The sequence below is a fragment of the Ascaphus truei genome, chromosome 3 (genome assembly GCF_040206685.1).
Source record: "Ascaphus truei isolate aAscTru1 chromosome 3, aAscTru1.hap1, whole genome shotgun sequence".
In the NCBI taxonomy this organism is placed as follows: domain Eukaryota; kingdom Metazoa; phylum Chordata; class Amphibia; order Anura; family Ascaphidae; genus Ascaphus; species Ascaphus truei.
In genome coordinates this window covers 85,706,262-85,727,582 of record NC_134485.1, presented here as the reverse complement: position 1 = coordinate 85,727,582, position 21,321 = coordinate 85,706,262, and the positions used below count along the sequence as shown (strand labels likewise).

At 44.3% G+C, this 21,321-nt stretch overlaps 1 protein-coding gene across 2 annotated transcripts; it reads left to right on the top strand.

Annotated features, from left to right (window-relative positions):
• The first annotated feature begins 532 nt into the window (after positions 1–532).
• On the top strand, positions 533–14,694 carry TBL2 (transducin beta like 2). Of its 2 annotated transcripts, XM_075594480.1 has the most exons (7): positions 533–687; positions 7,407–7,534; positions 8,026–8,210; positions 9,430–9,578; positions 11,795–11,921; positions 12,669–12,821; positions 14,163–14,694. In XM_075594480.1, exons 1-7 carry the CDS (start codon positions 579–581, stop codon positions 14,617–14,619), a joined length of 1,308 nt encoding a protein of 435 aa, XP_075450595.1. In that variant the 5' UTR covers positions 533–578; the 3' UTR covers positions 14,620–14,694. The 2 variants fall into 2 exon arrangements, with proteins under 2 accessions (XP_075450595.1, XP_075450596.1); XM_075594481.1 differs by lacking the exons at positions 533–687; positions 7,407–7,534; positions 8,026–8,210 and adding an exon at positions 8,260–8,284.
• The last annotated feature ends 6,627 nt before the right edge of the window (positions 14,695–21,321 follow it).

Here is a 21,321-nt window from a genome sequence, read left to right as displayed (position 1 = left end):
TAATTGCTTCTCAAGCTACATGTAAACTTGCAAATGTCAATTCTTATTTTCTATGATCTTAAATTCAATCCAGTGAAGCTTCTTTCACAAACTGTACATCAGTGCCACGGGTTTGTTTTCTAGAAGCAAAGCCTTCTTTGTTAACTTCTAGATTGTTTCTCATAAATAGGTTTATCTTTTTGTATATAAAAGTTATTACAATTAATATCACATCTAAGTAAATCTATCATAAGGACACATACTATTTTACTATATATATATATATATATATATATATATATATATATATATATATATATATATATATATATATATATATATATATATATATATATATATATATATATATATATCCTACAAGCTACTAATTATTTTACATATGTGAAATAATTTGTAAAAAAACTAAATAAAAAAGTTATAAAATATGTGATATTTAGTAATACAGTGGCTGTGGAGCTGCATTTTGTTCAGTTCATTTTTAGTCAATGAAGTTTTATTAAAAAAAAAAAAAAAAAAAAAAGTGCGCGCGTGCCACGCGCTCCGTCCCGCGGCGCCTGACGTGGCTCTGGTGAGCAGACATGGAGGCAGCTGTGCTGGTCGCGGTGTCCGTGCTGCTCGGGGGGGTCATTCTGCTGCTGGTGGCCCTGAGCAGGCAGACGAGGAGCGTGAAGGAGCCGGAACCGAGCGGTGAGAGAGAGAGAGGGGGACGCGCTATGGTTCTATAAGAGGCGCTCTGGTTGCAAAGTGGGGACTCTATGGTCTGTGAGAAGGCAGTCCTCCAGTATAGATAGTGCATGTGTTTCCCTGGATATAGAGGGGACTCTGGCTTATATAAGACAGTTGTTGCATTAGTAGCGATGGGGTCATTGTGGTGTATAAAGAAGGGGCGCTTCAGTATAGAAATGGAGGACTCTATGGTCTATAAGGAAATGGTGCTTCAATATAAAGCATTGTAACCATGGTAGTGTTGTAGTATAGAGATGGGGTCTGAAAGAAAGGAGAGTTAAAGTATAGATCGCGGTCTCTTAATGTGTGAGGGTGGGGTGCTCTAGTACAGAGGCTTAAAAAGTATGGTGTGCTCCAATATAGAGGGGCGGGGGTGTAGGGAAGTACTGCTCCAGATGGGACACTGCCTATAAGGAAGGCTTGCTCCAATATAGATGGGTCATTATGGCTTATAATTAAGGGGTACTCAAGAATAGAACAGGGTCTGCTCCAGTATAGAGAGGGACCCAAATGATCTGTGTGGAGGGGCTTTACCACTAGAGAGAGAAGGGGGGGTCTCTTTATAGAGGGGAGTGGTTCAGTGAGTTAAAGATGCAGTTCAAGCCCTCGTTTAAAAAAAAAAAATGAAAAAATTCCATACAATATATGCATAAATACAACCTGCACACTGACAAGTGATTAGCTAAGTTGCCAATCGATCCGTTCTCCTGTAATCGATCGCTGAAGATTCGGCTCGGGGGTTATTTAATTCACTGTTAGGGCTGCAGAAGATTACCCAAGATGCAAAGTTCTGTGGGGAAGATCATGTGACCAGGCAGTCACACTGCTAGAGAGAGGGCAAAAGGGGTGTGCCAGAACCTGTCTCAGAAGAGGAAGGGAATGTGACTTTGTAAATGGTTGCTAAAGAAACAAAAATGCTTGATACATAAAAAATGTCTTTAAAAATTGTTGTTTTTTTAAATAAAAAAAAATGCTACACATTTTCTCATAGTACAGAACTGATTTATTTAAATTAAAAAAACATGTAGGATATTGCTTGCTCTGCTGCTTTAAGACACTATCTCTGTAAACCATGACAGAGTTTGAACTTTGTTCAATTCACAGTGTCCGCTCCTTGTGACCTTGGGCAAGTTGCTTTATATCTCCATCATCATCATTGTAATATCCCTAATCATAGATTGTAAGCTCATCTAGACAGGAAAAACAAAAAGACAGGGCGCACAACGCACATAGTGAAGCACAATTTAAAAGATCAGGGAATCCCTGATGAAGTAACCGTGTGTTACAAAACTAGTTGGATTGTTGGATTGCTCATCTATCTGACCATACTGTTTGTCAAGTATATTATTGGCTTGTGCCTCCCGGTCCCCTGCCTCACTACCTGTCGGTACGGGTGTTTACTATTGCTACCCTGCCTGCCCTGTGTGTTGTTCACCGATGCGCTCCCTCCCCCGCTCCATGTGAGGAGAGTGTCGTGATGTCATCAGAAGGCGCACCACGGGTCTGAGCGGCGTGCTGTTGGAGCTGCATTGCTGTAGGACTGACGGAGGCTTCTGAGCCTCATAGCGGGACTTTTACACGGGACTCTTCACCGGTCCCCAACATCTGGTTACCCTGACTGAAGGTCTCACGGAAGCTGCTGCCTTGGATATTATCTGCTGGTATCCAGTGCCTCGCGTCCGTTCCAGTGGAGAGCTGTGATCATTTCTTCCGTGTGGTAACCCCACTAACCCACTGCTTGATTTTCATTATATTGATGTACGTAGAACCTTTAATTTTTTAGTAAAATTATCTTTTAAATTGTGCTTCACTATGTGCGTTGTGCGCCCTGTCTTTTTGTGTTTTCTATAGCCCTAGGGGTGTCGAGCCACCCCTCAAGAAAGGCTGCAGACGTCACATTAGTGTTATTTCCCACAAGGTTAATTTATTGTTTATTTAAACTTTCACTTGCACTGTTTCTATATACACTGTTGAATCATGTTTTAGCTGCGCACTTTTACCCTTTTGTCCACTTCATCTAGACAGGGGCTGTCTGTAAAAATCCATGTGCAGCTTACCGCTGTAATCGTGAAGCTCTTTGAGTCCCATTGGGAGAAACGCGTTATATTAAATAAAGTTGTTATTATTATAGCTCATGAGATAGGATGCTCCAGTATAGACAGAGGACCTGTTTAATAATAATAAGACATATACATGCAATGCTTTTTATAGCACCCCCACTCAGCTTTTTACAGAAGACACAATACAGGGAATTATAATACAATACGTGCAACAAACAAAAATCAGAGATAGGAAATCCCTGCCCTGGAGAGCTTACAATCTAAGTGGTATGTTGGGAAACCTAAAGCTGCAATTCAAGCTGCCATTTAATTTTTTTTTAAAAATCCATTCAATATGTGCATCAATACAATCTGCACACTGACAAGTGATTAGCAAAGCTGCAGATCGATCCATTCTCCTGTAATCGATAGCTTGCTTTGGGTTATTTAATTCAGTTCTTGCATGGCATTGTGGGCAATGTAGTCCTGCAATATCATGTGACTGAGCAGTTACTAGATACATTTGCTAGAGAGAGGGTGGGGCTCAAGAGCCAGAGCCTATCAGAAGGGGAAGGGGCTGTGACATTGGAAATGGTTTCTATTGAAACAAAAATGTTACCTACAATAGAAACATTACAAATGTTTCCTACATTAGAAACATTAAAAATGTCTAATTTTTTTTTTTTTTTTTTTTTTAAATGCTACAAGTATTTTATCATACTACAGAACTTATTTATTTAAAAAAAAATGGGGTATTTTGTTTGCCTTCCTCTGGATCAATAAGTATAGATATAGGATAAAGTAACTGTTGTCTAAATTTAGCATAGGTTGAACTTGATGGACGGAAGTCTTTTTTCAACCTATGTAAAAACACACACATGTAGAATATTGCTTGAACTGCAGCCTTAAGGAGACAGCAGGTGGAGGAATAAGTGCAGTAAATGGTAGTGCTTGGCTACAGTGGTTAGCAGGAAGAACTGTGGGACATTTGCTATTAAACTGCGTCATTTTAACATGGGAGATTTAAGGTTTGACTTAGGGAGAGAAGGTGTTTTGCCGTATACCGAGCTATAAGGGGCAACGAGGGAAGGTTTAAGGCGAGAGAGCAGTAGAGGAGAAAGGCGATGGTTATCGGCAGGGACATAACAGAGATCAAAGCTGAGTGGAGAGCCTTGAATGTAAAGAGGAGAACTTTGTAGTTGATCTGAAACTTGATTGGAAGCCAGGAGCAGTCCAAGCAGTTTTCTTTTTTCCCTGCGAGATGAGCATACCGTGTGTTTTTGGTGCCTGAGGCAAAGGGAGAAAGTGACTTGCTCAGTGTCACAAGAAGCTGACACCGGGAATTGAACCAGGTTCCCCTCATTCAAACTCAATGTCATTGTTTACTCACTGAACCACACCTTCTCCCTAGATGTAGTTGATGTGTAAATCAGGGCTAGAGAGGGCAGTGCAGCACTGAAGGGTGGATAGAGGCGTACACAGTTATGATTCTGTTGTATGCAAATTGTCAGAGTATTTTAAATGGTAGAGGCACTCCTGGTGGTGTGTGGTTGGTTTTTTTTGTTTTTTTTAATTAGGTTTGTAGAAGCGGCTCTTTGGATCTGGACAGCGGTAATTTCAGCTCCAGGCACCCCCTGCTTTCCAAGATACTTACCTCGGAAGGGGGTGCTGGTAGCAGCCCAGATGGGGCTAGTCAGGGCTAGCGATATGGCGGCTTAAGTGTCCTGCGGGCCAATAGGAAACCGTAATGTCATCCCTATTGGCCCATGTGACGCAGGAGCTTTAAACTGCACACAGATACCGGCAGCACCTACGGAGTTAAGTATCACCGGAAGCCGGGGGACCCCGGAGCTTAAATCAAAGCGTTTCTGCTCCGGAGTCCTCCTTCTCCTCTTCCTCTCACCCCTCCTTCTCCTCTTCCTCTGACCCCTCCTTCTCCTCTTCCTCTCACCCCTCCTTCTCCTCTTCCTCTCACCCCTCCTTCTCCTCTTCCTCTCACCCCTCCTTCTCCTCTTCCTCTCACCCCTCCTTCTCCTCTTCCTCTCACCCCTCCTTCTCCTCTTCCTCTCACCCCTCCTTCTCCTCTTCCTCTCACCCCTCCTTCTCCTCTTCCTCTCACCCCTCCTTCTCCTCTTCCTCTCACCCCTCCTTCTCCTCTTCCTCTCACCCCTCCTTCTCCTCTTCCTCTCACCCCTCCTTCTCCTCTTCCTCTCACCCCTCCTTCTCCTCTTCCTCTCACCCCTCCTTCTCCTCTTCCTCTCACCCCTCCTTCTCCTCTTCCTCTCACCCCTCCTTCTCCTCTTCCTCTCACCCCTCCTTCTCCTCTTCCTCTCACCCCTCCTTCTCCTCTTCCTCTCACCCCTCCTTCTCCTCTTCCTCTCACCCCTCCTTCTCCTCTTCCTCTCACCCCTCCTTCTCCTCTTCCTCTCACCCCTCCTTCTCCTCTTCTTCTCTCACCCCACTTCCTTTTCTCATCCCCCTCCTTCTCTTCCTCTCTAACCCCCCTCCTCTCACCCCCCTCCCTTCTCTTCCTCTCACTTACCTGGCTTCATTGGCGCAGGACAGCAGAGGAGGACTGCGTCAGAAGAGGAGAACTGAAGACCACAGGGGCGGAGTGGCACCGGAGAAAGACAGCTGGCAACAGGAGAAGAAGACCGAGGACACCATGTCAGCGGAGCAGGGCAGCAGAGGTGTCGCACAGCGTGCGCAGGAGAAGAGGACCGAGGACCACCATGTCAGCGGAGCAGGGCAGCAGAGGTGTCGCACAGTGGGCGGCAGGAGAAGAGGACCGAGGACCACCATGTCAGCGGAGCAGGCAGCAGAGGTGTCGCACAGCGGGCGTCTGCTGCCCTGCTCCGCTGACATGGTGGTCCTCTGTCCTCTTCTCCTGACGCCCGCTATGCGACAGGTCTGCTGCCCTGCTCTGCTTACATGGTGGTCCTCTGTCCTCTTCTCCTGACGCCCGCTATGCGACAGGTCTGCTGCCCTGCTCTGCTTACATGGTGGTCCTCTGTCCTCTTCTCCTGCCGCCCGCTATGCGACACGTCTTCTGCCCTGCTCCAATGACATGGTGGTCCTTGGTCCTCTTCTCCTGCCGCCCGCTATGTGACACGTCTGCTGCCCTGCTCCGCTGACATGGTGGTCCTCGGTCCTCTTCTCCTGCCACCCGCTATGCGACACGTCTGCTGCCCTGCTCCGCTGTTATGGTGTCCTCGGTCCTCTTCTCCTGCCGCCAGCTGTCTAACTCTGGTGCAGCTTTGCTCCCGTGGTCTTCAGTCGTCCTGCCGCTGGCTGCCTCGCCAGCTGCTAAAATGAACTTGCTGCGGGCGAGTGCATTTGTCGAGCCCTGAATATAGTTACTTCCCCTCAATGGGTAAAAAATAGTATAGTAAGGAAACAGCAAGACTAGTTGGATCAGAACTGTACTTCATTAGGGTTCTGAAATATTGGTCGCTTTTCTGTGCATATTATACACATATATTTTGTGCGGGTCACAAGATTTCGTCCCTGCAGATTCCGAATTCCTCCACATCATGGGCTGCTGCCACCCTTGTGTATTTCTCCTTCTGCCACCCGTGTGTATTTCTCCTTCTGCCACCCTTGTGCATTTCTCCTGCTGCCACCCTTGTGCATTTCTCCTGCTGCCACCCTTGTGTATTTCTCTTGCTGCCACCCTTGTGTATTTCTCCTACTGCTACCCGTGTGTATTTCTCCTACTGCCACCCTTGTGTATTTCTCCTGCTGCCACCCTTGTGTATTTCTCCTGCTGCCACACTTGTGCATTTCTCCTGCTGCCACACTTGTGCATTTCTCCTGCTGCCACCATTGTGTATTTCTCCTGCTGCCACCCTTGTGCATTTCTCCTGCTGCCACACTTGTGCATTTCTCCTGCTGCCACCATTGTGTATTTCTCCTGCTGCCACACTTGTGCATTTCTCCTGCTGCCACACTTGTGTTTTTCTTCTGCTGCCACACTTGTGTATTTCTCCTGCTGCTTCTTGTAGTCACCAAAAATAATCTTGAATAGAGACTTGCAGGTGGGGGAAGTCGCCACAGCGGTCAGACCCTGATTTGCTAGCTGGTTCCAAACATTGGAAGCCAGATGGTCCAGCAGCACATTGCAAAACAGGGGAGCTAAAGCTACACAATGCATTGCAGACCCCGCTGGCAGTGACTGGGTTAACCACCCCATTAAAGCTGGCCAATGCCTGGTGGAATTTGTTATTGTGCTTTATGGAGTTGGGCCTATTGGGCTACATTTCAAACTCTGCTTGGATGTCAAGGCCCGAGGCCTTTCACTTTGTCCAAAACCCAATACATGTTGGGGCGGTAGCTTCCCAGGTGGGACCAGATTGAACTAGTGGAGGGATTTGGCTAATGGGTTAAAATGTAGTGATTATTTGTGCCATCAGAAAGTTTGTTCTAGGAGTGTTTATATACACTGCAACTTGAATCTGGTCTCCTTGTCCAATCCCCTAGCCCTGTTCAGAGCTCCAATTTTACTCCGTGCTTTGTTTTACATAGCGGTCCCATCCAGCACTGAATACTTTGTCACGGACAAACTTTGCTTTTTGGGTGCTGCCATAATATTTTTCCCGTGCTTTAATCTTCTCTTTCGGGGACTGCCCGGTATTTTTTCAGGCCAGGAAGCCAACGGACACGCTGCACCTGAGAAGCAGCCCGGGAAGAAGCAGAAGCAGCAGAAGCTGCGCAAGGAGAAGCTTCAGCAACACACCTTCAGCCACCCGCTCCTTGCAGCATCTCTTAAGGTACCCCATTTATAACCTGTGAGGACCTGCATCACTGCTTGCTTCGTGCAAATAAGCGTGCATCAGTACAGCTCAATACATTTTAACTAGAGTATAAAATCAGGCTTGTATCATATAGAGCCGTGGTTCTGTGGAAACCTGAGGTGCTGCTGGAGGTCACCTAAAACCTTTGGTGACCTCCAGCAGTACCTCAGGGTTCCACGGAAGCACGGCTCTATATGATACAAGCCTGATTTTATACTCTAGTTAAAATGTATTGAGCTGTACTGATGTGAGAAAACTGTAGTAATGATGAATATTTTACTCTTCACCCCAGTAATGTTATTCTGCCTCTCTGAAAGCATTGCTGTTAAAAAGGATTGGAACAACGAAGCTGTATAATATACTGCAAACAGAAGTGATCCCTGTAAGGTTATTGGTAGATAACACTACAAGTATGAAAAGTGAGTAACGACTGGTAACGCCTCTGCTGTTTTCGATGTGTCTGGCAGGCACACGGTGGGAACGTGACATGCCTGGATTTCAGCAGTAATGGTAAATACCTGGCATCCTGCTCTGACGATAGAACCGTGAGGATATGGAGCACCAAGGATTTCCTGGAGCGAGAGCACCGTTCCATGAGGGCCAACGTGGAGCTGGACCACGCCACGCATGTGCGATTCAGCCCTGACTGCCGGTAATCCTGGACTCTCCCACCATACAACACACACGTCTGCATTCGTCCATCATGTACTGTAGTCTAACTCAGCGGTGCGCAAACTGGGGGGGGGGGGGACGGGAGATTCTTCTGGGGGGGTGCGGGCGGTTCCAGAGGCCCCGCGCATTTAATTTAATGCCGGGGGATTGCATGAGGCCTCTGCAACGCTATACTTGCCTTGTTTCAGCCGGCTGTGTGATGCGTCGCCATGGCAACGCGACGTCAAACGACGCCGCGGGCAATGTAACGTCACTTTCGTCAAATGAAGCCGCCGGTCACGTGACATGACGTCACATGACCCCGCAGCGTCATTTGAAGCATGATTAGACGCGGGGGGGGCGGGGTGCGACCGAGGATGGAACAGGTAGGGGGCGCAGGGAGTTTGCGCACCACTGCTCTAACTTATATAATACTTTGTGTACTAGACTTGCAACATAATAATGTTTGTGTCAGGCCTACTGTCTGTGGTCTGCATGCTTCTTAACGTCTTCGATTTGTACAGAAAATTGGACGACGATTTGTTGTGTGTTTATTTAGCACCAACCATCTGCAGTGTTCAGAGATCATGTACATAACACAAATAAGTGCATATTACATAAGGCGACATTAGCTTATACAGTATGTGCTTTGGGATTCATATTCCCAAAGTGGTGTCTTGGGAGAAATAACATAGAGAGTCTATGGAAGTACAAATTTAATAGAGCTAGGTCAAGATGGTAAGTGCATATACAGCGTTCCAGATGAGGGAGAGATTTCTGGCAAAGATTATGCAATGTATATTTGGATAGGTGTAAACATAAAATGCTCAGAATATACCTGCTTTATGTATGTACAGAAAAATGAGATGAAGTGCAGAGCACTACCATGGACAAAAAAAAAAAAAAGATTTGAGACTAAGAGACGACTCAAATAAAAAATGAATTTCTTAAATCACATGGATTCAAGAGGTAAAAAAAATGCACCTACGCGTTTCGTGCAACCGCACTAATCAGGATACCGCACTTATCTCATTTTTCTGGATCTCCGCTTTAGCGAATGTTGCGCACCTCAGAACCTCCCAGCTGTTCATAAGGACGCACAATGGCACCCTGTAATATGAGTTCCTTATGTATGTGTATGCAGAGGGGTAGCGTAATGTATATCTGACCTGTTCTACCTATACGGCGTTCAGCAATATTGACTGTTCCTCTCTTTGCAGAGCGTTTATCGCCTGCCTGGCAAATGGAGAGACCATCCGGGTGTTTAAGATGTCCAAGAAGGAAGATGGCTTCACATTCTCAGCTGCCCCTGAGGACTTCCCCAAAAGGCACAAAGCCCCCATCATCAACATTGGGATAGCAGAGACAGGTAGGGAGTTCAAGGTATCTGCTGTGTTTCCGCACAGGAACAGCAGAGCGTTGCGCTGTCGACTGCTCCCGCAGAAAATAGGCAAGTGATGAACCCTCATGTAAGTTTTTGCCTGCAACACTTTGCTTTTGGCGTAGTGAATAAGTTAAAGATATAAATTCCTTTGAGAAGGATCAGCATTTAATTAATCATCGTATGTCTAATGTGACTTGCTGTTAATTAACACTTGCAGTAAATTAACATTGTAAGCCTGTCTCAGGTTTAATGAAAGATATGATCACTCGCAAGGCTTGGTTCTGTAGCACTCGGCCTCATAGTCCCGTGAAAATTGCCCAGGCCTGGGTTGCGTTGGTGACATTGGTCGTGATGCTCTCATCCCGCGCTATATCGTACGCGACCGGTCTGATAGCAAGTAAAGGCAAACTTTCCACAAAGTGGGGGGGAAAAGTTACAGAGTACTCATAGGTTCCAAGGAAGAACATCTGCAGGATTTATTAATCCACACAATCATATAAACGGATGCACGCATGGGAAGTCTTGAAAAAGTGCCTTAGAGCAGGGGTGCGCAAAGTCTTCTCCCTGCGCCCCCCTGCCTTGGCTCCGGCGTCAGATGACGCAGCGAGGACATGGGTCACGTGACCGCCGGCGTAACGCTGGAACGTTACGGTAAGTAAAGTTAGAGGCCTCGCGCGATCCCCGGCATTTAATTTAAATGCCTTCGGGGGAAGTACGGGGCCTCTGTAACCGCAGCATCTCGCGCCCCCCAGTTTGTGCACCCCTGCCTGAGTGCGAAACAGGTGTTGACTTTTTCCTGTGTTTCTCCCAACGTGGGGGGTCTCCCCATTCATGCATCCGGTTTCATGATTCTTTGGATTAATTAAAGCCTATAGATGTTATTCCTTGGAACCTGCACTCTGGCGCTTTTCTCCTCTTGGGAAGATATGATAAATCTATGCATTTTGGACTCGTGGTCACGATCATGTAGAAACTGTACTTTAAGTTTTGCTTAATAGAAGTACAGAACGAAAGGAGTGGGCATCACATAATTCCCCCCCCCCCCTTCCCTTGGGGACCACAGGGTGGTAGCTGAACCCTCAATCCATAAAATAAATATTCCAAAACACTTCGTGGTTTTAATCTTTAAATATAACATAAGAGTTGTAAAATCAAAATGTAAGTGGATATGCATGAATTGTGGTTGAATAACAACTATTAAAAAAGCTGTTTTTGATGGGTAATTCGCAGAGTGCATCCGTGACACCGTTTAGGGCTTCTGTGAAATATGTCCAATGCCGCAATGTTTGGCAGAAGCTTTTCGGTTCTGACTTTCTCAAGACATTCATTTGAACAAATTCGGACACTGCTCTAAGGAGCACAAAGAACCTGTTGTGGTGAAATAAGAAGGAATATTCCGACTGATATCACAACCCTGATTTGTGAATCACGACTGACATTGAACAATCACAATTCTTCATTCGGCAAATCATAAACTTCGTATCCATAATGTGCCCCCGGTGTGGATCTTTCCGAGGTGCAGCGCTGTGGGTTGACTTCGGCTATTGCCATGAAACGGAGCTCATTCCCTCATACATTTCAGTTTGAAATGCATGAATACACTGGTTAGTTTAGAAGATTTAAAAAAAAAAAAAATAAACCCTGCATTTTCTGACTAATAATTCTTGGATGACTGAAGAGCTTTGCTTCTCACTTCCATGTATCTTGTAAGATACTGTATTGCCACGAAAGGTAGCATTCGCTAACCCTATTAGTGGAAAAAGTAACAGCGCAAACTCGTTTAAGGTACTAATAACATTGTAAAATACATAGTACTGGAAATAGAATAGAAAAAGATGATATACCGTGAAAATCGTCAGTTAAAAAGAAATTAAAAATGGTGCTCCAAAATGTAGCTGCATAGCACTCACATAAGCTCTTTTATGACCTTCGGTTTAAAGATCAACGTTTTTTCCCAGACATTGGGTACTAAACCTATTAACCTGACACTATAATACCTTCTCTAGTAGCTCTCCAAGTTGTATCCCTCTGCTCCGCATACAAGGCCAGGGCTGGTGATCTTTTAATGATTCCACTTGGTGAATCAGGTGGTGAAGGGAATTGCAACCCACGGGCGGGACTAAGGAAGTTCTCTGTAGATTAATCTCATGTCAGATAAAGATTTCTATTATCGCACTTCTCACAGTCTGCCTCTCATACAGGGAAGTTTATCATGACTGCCTCAAGTGACACCACCATCCTGGTGTGGGACCTGAAGGGGGAGGTGCTGGCACCAATCAACACTAACCAGATCACCAACGCGTACGCTGCCGTGTCGCCCTGCGGGAGGTGAGCACATCTCTTTTGCATGTTAATAAAGTGCTACGGCAGTGTGTATGGGATGAGGGATCTGCACGGGAGTATGACAGAATAATTTGGTCGAAAAGGGAAAGAATGTGCCTGTTAAATGAGTAACCTCACCTCCCCCCTCCATTTTTGAATTGTGTTTTTCACCTTTTCATAGTTGGAACCTGGGGATCCTTTGGAGCTGATCTGCACTATTCCCAACTCCAGGGACCTCCTGGTTCCAGAACGATTTACCTTTCTTATTTATCGGTAAAGCGAAAGTAAATGTTGCAGTTTCCCAATGGGACTGCAGGGGCGAGACTCACCTGGCAGACGTATTTCTTTGCCGGAAGGGAAGAAGAATAGCCGCAAATTAAAAGGTTAATTTCTTGGGAACCCGGGTGGCCCATAGCCAAGAATAGCACAGTCCAGCTCTGGAGGACGTTTACATCTCCTGCGGGCCAATAGGAAGCTGTGACGCCATCTGTCGCGGGTCCTATTGCCACACCTGATGCAGGGATTTCAATCCCAGGAAGTAGCCGGCGGCGCCTTTCCCGATTATGTATCTCGGGAACAAGGGGGGGGGCAAAAAGAGCTGAAATGACCACTTCTCCGCTCTGGAAACGCCCTGTTTCCCACAATGTAAAAAGAGAAAACAATTAGCGGGACGGAGGGAGCAAAAATGCACGAATGGCTCCTTTTAGATGTTTCCACACACCAATGTTTTGTTGGCCCTGTTTTCTGGGAAAGGTTCGTGGCGAGCTGCGGTTTCACCCCGGACGTGAAGGTGTGGGAAGTCTGCTTCGGCAAGGCGGGGGAATTCCGCGAGGTGTGCCGAGCGTTCGAGCTCAAGGGTCACTCCGCCGGCATGTGTGGCTTTTCATTCTCCAATGACTCCCGCAGGTGAGTTGCTTCTTCAGCCGTGACTTGTGTGTAAACGGATGCCGGCATACAGATCTAGTTTGTTTAATTGTTATCCCAGATACCTTCAATATGCACAGTCATGCCTCCGTATGTAACTGTTTCGTGAGGATTTGATGGTAATATTGCAGCAAGGTAGTGCAGTATGCCCAGGCATACCGTGTAAGGGAACAATCTGGTGTTGAGACTGAAACTGGACTAGATAGATGGAAGCCCCTTCTGGGATGTGTGTGGACAGTAGAGCTTGGGTGGACATGGAGATATTTTGAGGTTGTCATCTTCTGAGCTGCTACGAAATCTAACACTTACTGGCAGTGATTGAATGTGTGGTTATCAAGAGCCCCCACCAGCCCCCTCTTTGTTTATTGATGGGCTAGCAAAGCAATTATATCATGTAGAGGACCAGCTGATGTGATCAGCTTAACTTCTAAAGAAAGCACACTTTGCACACCTGGGATATTAAAACTTAGCATTTAATACGTCTTTAAATATTAAATAGCTACACCTGCTGATGAAAAAGTGACAGTTTGTATGTATAAAAATAATAATCACAGGAGGTGTGGCTGTCTCATGTTTTTTTCCACTGGAGGAGATACCGAAATCTCAATTGGTACGGGTTAGTGTCAAACTGATCTAGCAATCCATTACCATAATGGGTGCGGTAGATCAGTTTCACACTAACCCTTAGCAATTGAAATGTTGGCATCTCCTCCAGTGATTTAAAGATTTATTAAATGCTAAGTTTTAATTGCCCTGGTGTGCACCAACAAATGTGCTTTCTTTAGAAGTTCAGCTGATCACGTCAGCTGGTCCCCTACTTGATAGAACAGTATCTCCAGCACATAGGTAGCACCCTTTGCTACTCTCTGGCAATCAGGCACAACGACAAATCTAATATACTTTCATTCACATTTGTTGTCTGCTGGTAAGCGGTGTGACGTTTAGTTGTTGTTCTAGCAAAGCAATCACTGAAGGCACAGCCCTTTCTGGAAATAATGGACACACATAGTAGGTTAATGGAAACCAGCCTCTTCTGTGGCTTTGGTTGAGGACAAAAAGTGCAGTGAGTAGCAGTAACATGTCTGATTTTAGAAGCGCCTAATTTTAACAAGCAAGGGAAAATCTTGAACTCCTATCTCAGATGTTTTATGCAGGAAAAGCCGCAAGGTAGAGACCTTTTTGTATTTGTCAATAAAGTAGGGTTACTTTGTGTCCCTCTTATTACACTTTACAGGGACAGACAAAATCTGTCTGCCTTGAATGTGCATAGTGGGTAAGGCCCATGCTGTGAAATATCACCCGCTTGCATTGTTATCTCCACAGGATGGCGACTGTGTCTAAAGACGGGACTTGGAAGCTGTGGGATACAGACGTGGAGTACAAGAAGCAGCAAGACCCTTATCTGCTGCACACAGGCCGCTGGCCCGTGAGTGAGCCCTGCCGTATCGCGCTGTCCCCAGACGCGCGCGTCGTCGCCATTTCCAGCACCTCGGATATCACTGTGTTCAGCACGCGTACTGGGGCGCAGGAGGAAGAGTTCCACTCCGTGCACGGAGAAGTCATCACGGACCTCGCTTTTGACACCAACAACAGATTCCTGGTCTCCACTGGAGACCGTGCTATACGGGTGTTCCACAATACAGCCGGGTACCGAGCTGCTATCGCTGACATGAAGGACATGCTCAAGAAAACCACTAATAAGGGCACGAAGGACAGGCTGCAGCAACAAATCAATGATGCACAGAGCACGCTGGACACTGTGTGCCGGCAGAGAAACTGATGCACCCTCTCTAGTCCCATCATGTTTTTATAAGGATCTTGATGCATTCTGTTCAAATTAAAATATTTCTATGAAGCTGGTGCTCTGTCCCTTCTCGGTGGTAACCTCTCCCCAACCTTTTTCAGAACTACTCCAGTGATTTTGCTGATGGTCAGTACAGGGCACATGATTGTCAGGTGAAATAAAATAATGAAGCACGGTATACTTACAAGCTGGGAAGTGCCTGTGGTAAGAAATTGATACGTACAGAATGCTTGAAGTGGCAATAGATTATTGCTATTTTTTCAAATGCAGCATTTGCTTACCTTTTTAAGGAAATGTAATTACCTAAGCTGCCGATGGGTCCCTTCTGCCGCGATCGATTGAAGATCCTGCATCCAAGGCTATTTTTATTTTATTTTAGTAGGAACATTCCAAGCCGATAGATTTAGAGAGAGATAGATATATCTATCTCTCTATCATCATTATCTCTCTTATCTCTATATATCTATCCCCAACCTTCGTACAATTGCCAGGGGACTCCGGAAAGTGTAGGCATTTCCCTGTCGTCTCCCATCACAACACAAACAACTGCTCACATTATAATTACAGATGGAGCATGTGACATTGTGCCACCAGATAACACAAACAGAATCTACTGTGAAATTAAATGGCAATATCTGTGCAACATAGCACATCCTACCAAAAGGCAAGAATAACTCCTACTACAGCTGCATACTGGGTGTACACAATACAGGTACATGGATACCTCCAACCCGTTTTAGCCATTTAGACATTCAGGGAATCTTAAGATTACCCCCGACCAACTTCTTTTTTTTTTTATTGTTTATAATAGTTACAGAAGAAAGACCCAGCAGCTCAATTGACGTGTACAGGGATAGAAGAGGTGGAATAAATAGTGCTCAATGAAAGATCAGAGTTTCAATGAGTGAATCGTGACGGAGAGGATAGAGATAAAGAGGCTTAGGACAAAGGCACGGATACATAAAGCCGTGATGCCTAGTATCGGACCCCCGATATTTCGATGGCTGCCATTGACTGGAATGGCAGATACACTGCATCGGAGCTTGATGAATGCTGGCCACACTGAGAAGGGAGCTAAAGAGTGCAGGGGGAACACACACATCCTTTCTTCCCCCCCTAACACTCCTGGTCAGGGATTGAAAATGAACAAACAAATATTCTGGGTGATGTTGTGAATGGTTGATGCCTGAACCCTCCCAGTGAGACAACCGCATATTTTAGATAGGCTGTGTGTGTAAGGCTGTGTGTGTAAGGACAGCAGTGCTGGTACATTTGTCAGTATTCGCTCGGCTTTTAGAAGTTGTGCCCCACAATGCCTTGCGTAGCGCTATGAAAGGCATTTTGGGCAACTTCAAGAACCATAGTGGTGATTAACTACCCTGCCACCAATGCCACTCTTCTCCAGTCATGGTCAATGCCACTCTTCTCCAGTCATGGTCAATACCACTCTTCTCCAGTCATGGTCAATGCCACTCTTCTCCAGTCATGGTCAATGCCACTCTTCTCCAGTCATGCTGTGGGCCGGCGACGCTTAGTGGAAAGGTGGAGGTAAGTGTTACTAGTACGATATTCCAGAATTTCTCTTCATTACCCTGCAGCCTTTATTGATTGGCATTGAATATAAAAAAATTAGCTAAAGAAAAACGTGTAAGAAAAAGAAATGCTACATAAAAAAAATATTCTGGCATGTTCTAACGATAATAGTGCTAGTGGCGATGTTATATTAGAAAGGGACAATGACGTAAAAGAAGCGATGGAGCAGAACATAGAAGAAGTAGAAGTGACACCTGCAGAAGAGGGAGCAGATGGAGGTTGTGGAAGATATATCACCAATAATGATCATCGGCTCGAACTAAGCAAGGACCTGGCTAATTAGTTGATAAATGAGGTAAATCGAGATTATTTTGCAACACATGGATTTGAACAAAATAAAGATGATGATTTTACCGAGACAGAACGACAATACACTGATAAAAAAAAACATTACCTTTCACGATCTCTTTTTGAACGTAAAATGTTGAATGGAAAAATAATTTCTCGCCCATGGTTAATTTATTCAGAAAGTAAATCTTTCATATTTTGTGGCCAATGCTGATTATTTCATGTTGACGTTCAATTGGGCAACAAAGGATGGAATGATTGGCCATAAAACTGCTATATTAACCTTGTACACAAAAGGGAAAACATTGGGAAGAATCCATGACCTGTTCACGGTGCAGCTACCCAGACAGTTCTTACTGGAAGGAAATCTTAACACGAGTCGTAGCTGTTGTTAAAGCCCTTACACCTTGTGGATTGACATTAAGAGGTCATGATGAAAAATGTGCAACATCCTCATTGCATTGGAACTGATTTCACAGTTAGACACTTTTTTGGCAGCATCCATTTAAAAAAAACATGGCAATCCAGGAAGTGGAATAACAAGTTACTTATCAATATATGACGCATTTGTGCAGCTAATGGGCAGCAAAGTGCAGGAAATAATAATTAGTGAAATAAAAAAAGCCAGATGCTACTCCGTGATTGATTCGACACCGGATATTTCACATGTTGTCCAACTCTAGGTTGTTATATGGTATGTACAGGAAGGTGGCTTTATAATGTTAATTTCAAATTCTGGTCAAATTCTGGTCACAAATCACAGCATTTGGCAGAAATTACTTGATCGATTTACAATTGATTATGTCTAGCTGTAGAGGACAATCCTATGATAACGCAAATAATATGTTTGGTTCCTATTCGGGACTTCAGCCATGAATTAAGCAAATAAACCCTTTGGCTGAATATGTGCCACGTGCAGTTCATTCGTTAAATTCAGTAGGAACGTGTGCAGCAGGATGTTACTTGGAGGCTGTTTCATTTGTTGGTGTTCTACAAGAACTCTACAACTTCACACCAATGGGAAATGCTACTGTCCTTGGTAAAACGTAAATGAATGTTGAAAGTTTATCTAAAACTCGAAGGTCGGCTCGAGATGACCCGTGTGAAGTCTAAACGAATCATATGCAGAGATAAACATTAACTTTAATCGAAAATACCCAAACAGAAAAGAATATCACCAGGAGCGAGTCAAGAGATCTACAAATTAATTTAGAATGACTGGAAATCTCTTTTATGGTAGTTTTTTTTTATATATAATTTTTTTTTATTTATTGGACTTACAAGCATTAAACAACCACATTACAATACAGAAAAAAAAAACAATAAGATACACAGAAAAACATACTTTTACACAATTATTTTTAGAATTGCTCATCATATTTATCATTTCAAAATTCAACAAAAACACAAATAACAATAGAAAGAAAAAAAAGATAGTAGCATTTTCAAAGATAACCATCAAAGCTATCACCACACAGCCCCCTGACAGAATCTGGCATAAAATTCCCCATTTACTATCTCCCCATCCACCCTGTACTATCATATATCCACAAGGGCGAAATTATCTGTGACCCATCGCAATCAGTCGGAGGAGACCCTAAGTCTAAGGCCCCGCTGCCTCAGACCACGCGCCCGCACTGCAGACAGGCGGCGCATGGGGAGGCACTTGACCACTATCTGCGGTCTGTAGGGAGCGGCGGCCGGGGGGGCATGGTTTGAGCAGAGGGCTGCAGCGGGGGTCTCCCGGGCTGCAGGAGGGACCCCCCACATGCCCTCTGCTGCTCTCCGTGGTGCTCCCGTCCGATACACCCCCTCCACAGCTCCCATCCGATACAATCCCCCCCAGCAGATGGCTGCAGCGGGGGTCAGTCTCCCGGGCTGCAGGAGGGTGCTGCTGCCGGCTGAAAGGTAAGCAGCTCCCCCTCTACATATGCCCTCACAGCTGATCCCTCTGTCGATACACACACACACACCTTACGTCTTGGAGGCTGACAGCTCCAGCTCCCGCCCCCGCCGCTGATAGGCTCACCAGCGCACCACGTGACCCGTCACCGCTCGGGATCGCAATTCTCTTGCATCCCCTGGCGGCTGACGCGTCACAGCGCGTAGTGAGCCGTGCAGCGAGGGGGGACTGGGACCGGCTCGGGAGGATACCCCTGCAGGTGAGTAACGCGCGCGCCGACGGACGCAGCGGGACCAAAGCCTAAGAGGTAACCTTAAATGTCTGTATGATTGAATCTCTATCTTGTTGTGACATAATATCTATAAACTTTTCCCATTTAAAAAAAAGTCTTGGTTTTAAAAAAAAAATTCCATCTCATCTTCTAATTTGTCCATAATTATCAATTTATTCAAATAATCGTTTAAAATATCTAATGTGGGGGGTTCAGGGTTTATCCATTTCACCAGCACTGTTTTCCTTGCTGCAAGCAAGACAATCTCTGCCAGCCTTGGGACATTGTTCCTTACACTGACCTCTTCAACTTTCCATATTTCCGAACAGCAAGGCTAAGGGCTCTTTTATTGTAGTTACCCCAATAACTTCTTGTATATACTGCAGAACTTTATCCCCAAAATCAGAAATAACCAGACAATCCCACAAACAGTGTTTTAAATCTGCTCTTTCCTTGGAGCACTTGGGGCACTTATTTTTAGATTTCTCTTTCCCCTTATAATTGATATCAAAAGAATAATAGGCCCTGTGCAGTATCTTATATTGCATCTCTCGCCACTCCTCAGAAATGATAATTTTCCTAATCCGAGTTTACCCTTCGAGTAACAGGTCAACTCATTCAATTCCTGGAAAATCTTTTTCCCCATCTAGTGAACATTTTTCTTAGATCCTTCCCATAGTCCTTGTCCTTAATCCAATCATATGAATCAGAGAATATTTGGTGCCATTAGCATCCTCATAATGGACATCAAAAACATCTATTCCCAATAGATCTGATTTATATCTTTCCAATACAATGCATTATTTGTATATAGGGGAAGGGATGTGTTTGAGGCAGTCCTATTTGTTCTTTCAGTTCCTGGAACGTCAAGAACCCACCATTGTTCACATCTACCAACTGGCCCACAGTTCTAATCTCCTAGTATCTCCATATCTGAAAAGAAGCCTGCATCTTTCCCGGGGGAAACCTTAAATTCCATTGTATAGTTAAAAAATTTGAGCAAGTATATGATAGCCCAAATTGTTTTCTTAATATTCGCCAAGTAGCCCATGTATCCTTAATTAGCGGGTTTACTTTGGCTTCCATTGGTATTTCTCTCCATTTTACATGTAAAATCCCTGGGAGACTGGGGATACCAACTGCTCCTCTAATTCTAGGCATGAGTAATAGTTGTTTCCAGTTATCCAATCTCCTACATGTCTTGCAACACAGGCCAGATTATATTCTCAAATATTAGGCAAATTAAGATCCCCCACTCTTTCTTCAGACATCATTTATTAATAGTGATTCTATTTCTCCCTTTCCTCCACATAAACCTAGACATTTCTTTATTTAGAAGTTTAACATCAGAGTGTTTCTCTAATATTGGTAATATCTCTAGAGGGTAGATCAATCTTACTAAACTGATCATTTTAACCAACTGACATCTGCCGGACAGATTAAGTAGTACATTTTGTCCACCCCTCTAATTCTGCGATTATTTTAGGGATAATTGCCCCCAAATTATTTTTGTAAAGATATTTACCCTCCGGATCAATATAGATTCCTAAATATTTAAGTGGTTTCCTAGTTACCTTGAATGGGCATTTTCCCTCCCATTTCATATCGTTTTTACTTGATAGGATTAGTATTTCAATTTTAGCTGCATTCACCTTAAAACCCGAAAATTTTCCCAACTCTTCGAATGCCTGCCGTATTCTTTCCATAGCCTCTGATAGATTTGACACAACAATAAATTATCCGCAAATAAGGTTCTTAGTTTCCCTTTCTCCTTTCTTGATCCCTTTAAACTCCGTCATATTTCTAAAATATTCAAGCGGATCAATTGCAATATTAAAAAGCAGGGGGGGGGATAAAGGACAACCCTGCTGGTTCCTCTGAAAAGCCCCATCTCCTGTGATAGTAAGCCTGCTGCCATTATTTTTGCTTTGGGGTCTTTATACATTATTCTGATCGCACCAAAAAAGGTTCCTGTAATACCCATTTTTCCCAGAAAATTCATCAGGTATTCCCACCCTACATTATCAAAAGCTTTTTTCGGCATCCACTGATATTATTACAGTATATTATCTTAATTGCTTTGTATTCGTTTTTGTCCAGTGTAAGCTGTTATAACCTTTCTGATATTTTTAACAGAGGCTCTGCCCTTTACAAAGCCCGCCTGATCTGCTTGTATTAATTTAGGTAGGACTGTTGCAAGTCTATTGGCCAATATTTTTTAGAGTTAGATTAGACCAGTGCGCTGTATTGTTCAGTAAGTAGAAGGGCAGGGCTGGGGGGAGATTAAGGGAAAGTAAAATTAGAATTTGTATTTATGGAAAAAAGGAAAGTCAACATATGTTAAGATTTTGTTATTTGTTGTGTTATTTTTGTGTTTGGTATGAATGTCACACTCAGCTTTTTATCCACACAATCTCTCCACTGTGCTAAGAATCATGAATAGCTCAACTGGGTACTGTATATCCTTTGAGAGAGTAAGTTCTCTGCGAGAATTATTTCATGGAATGTTAAAGCTGCAGTTCAAGCGGCCATTTTAAAAGAAACATATATTTTTGTTTCCAATATGTGCATCGATACAATCTGCACACTGACAATCCTTTCTCCTGTGATTGATCGGCGAAAA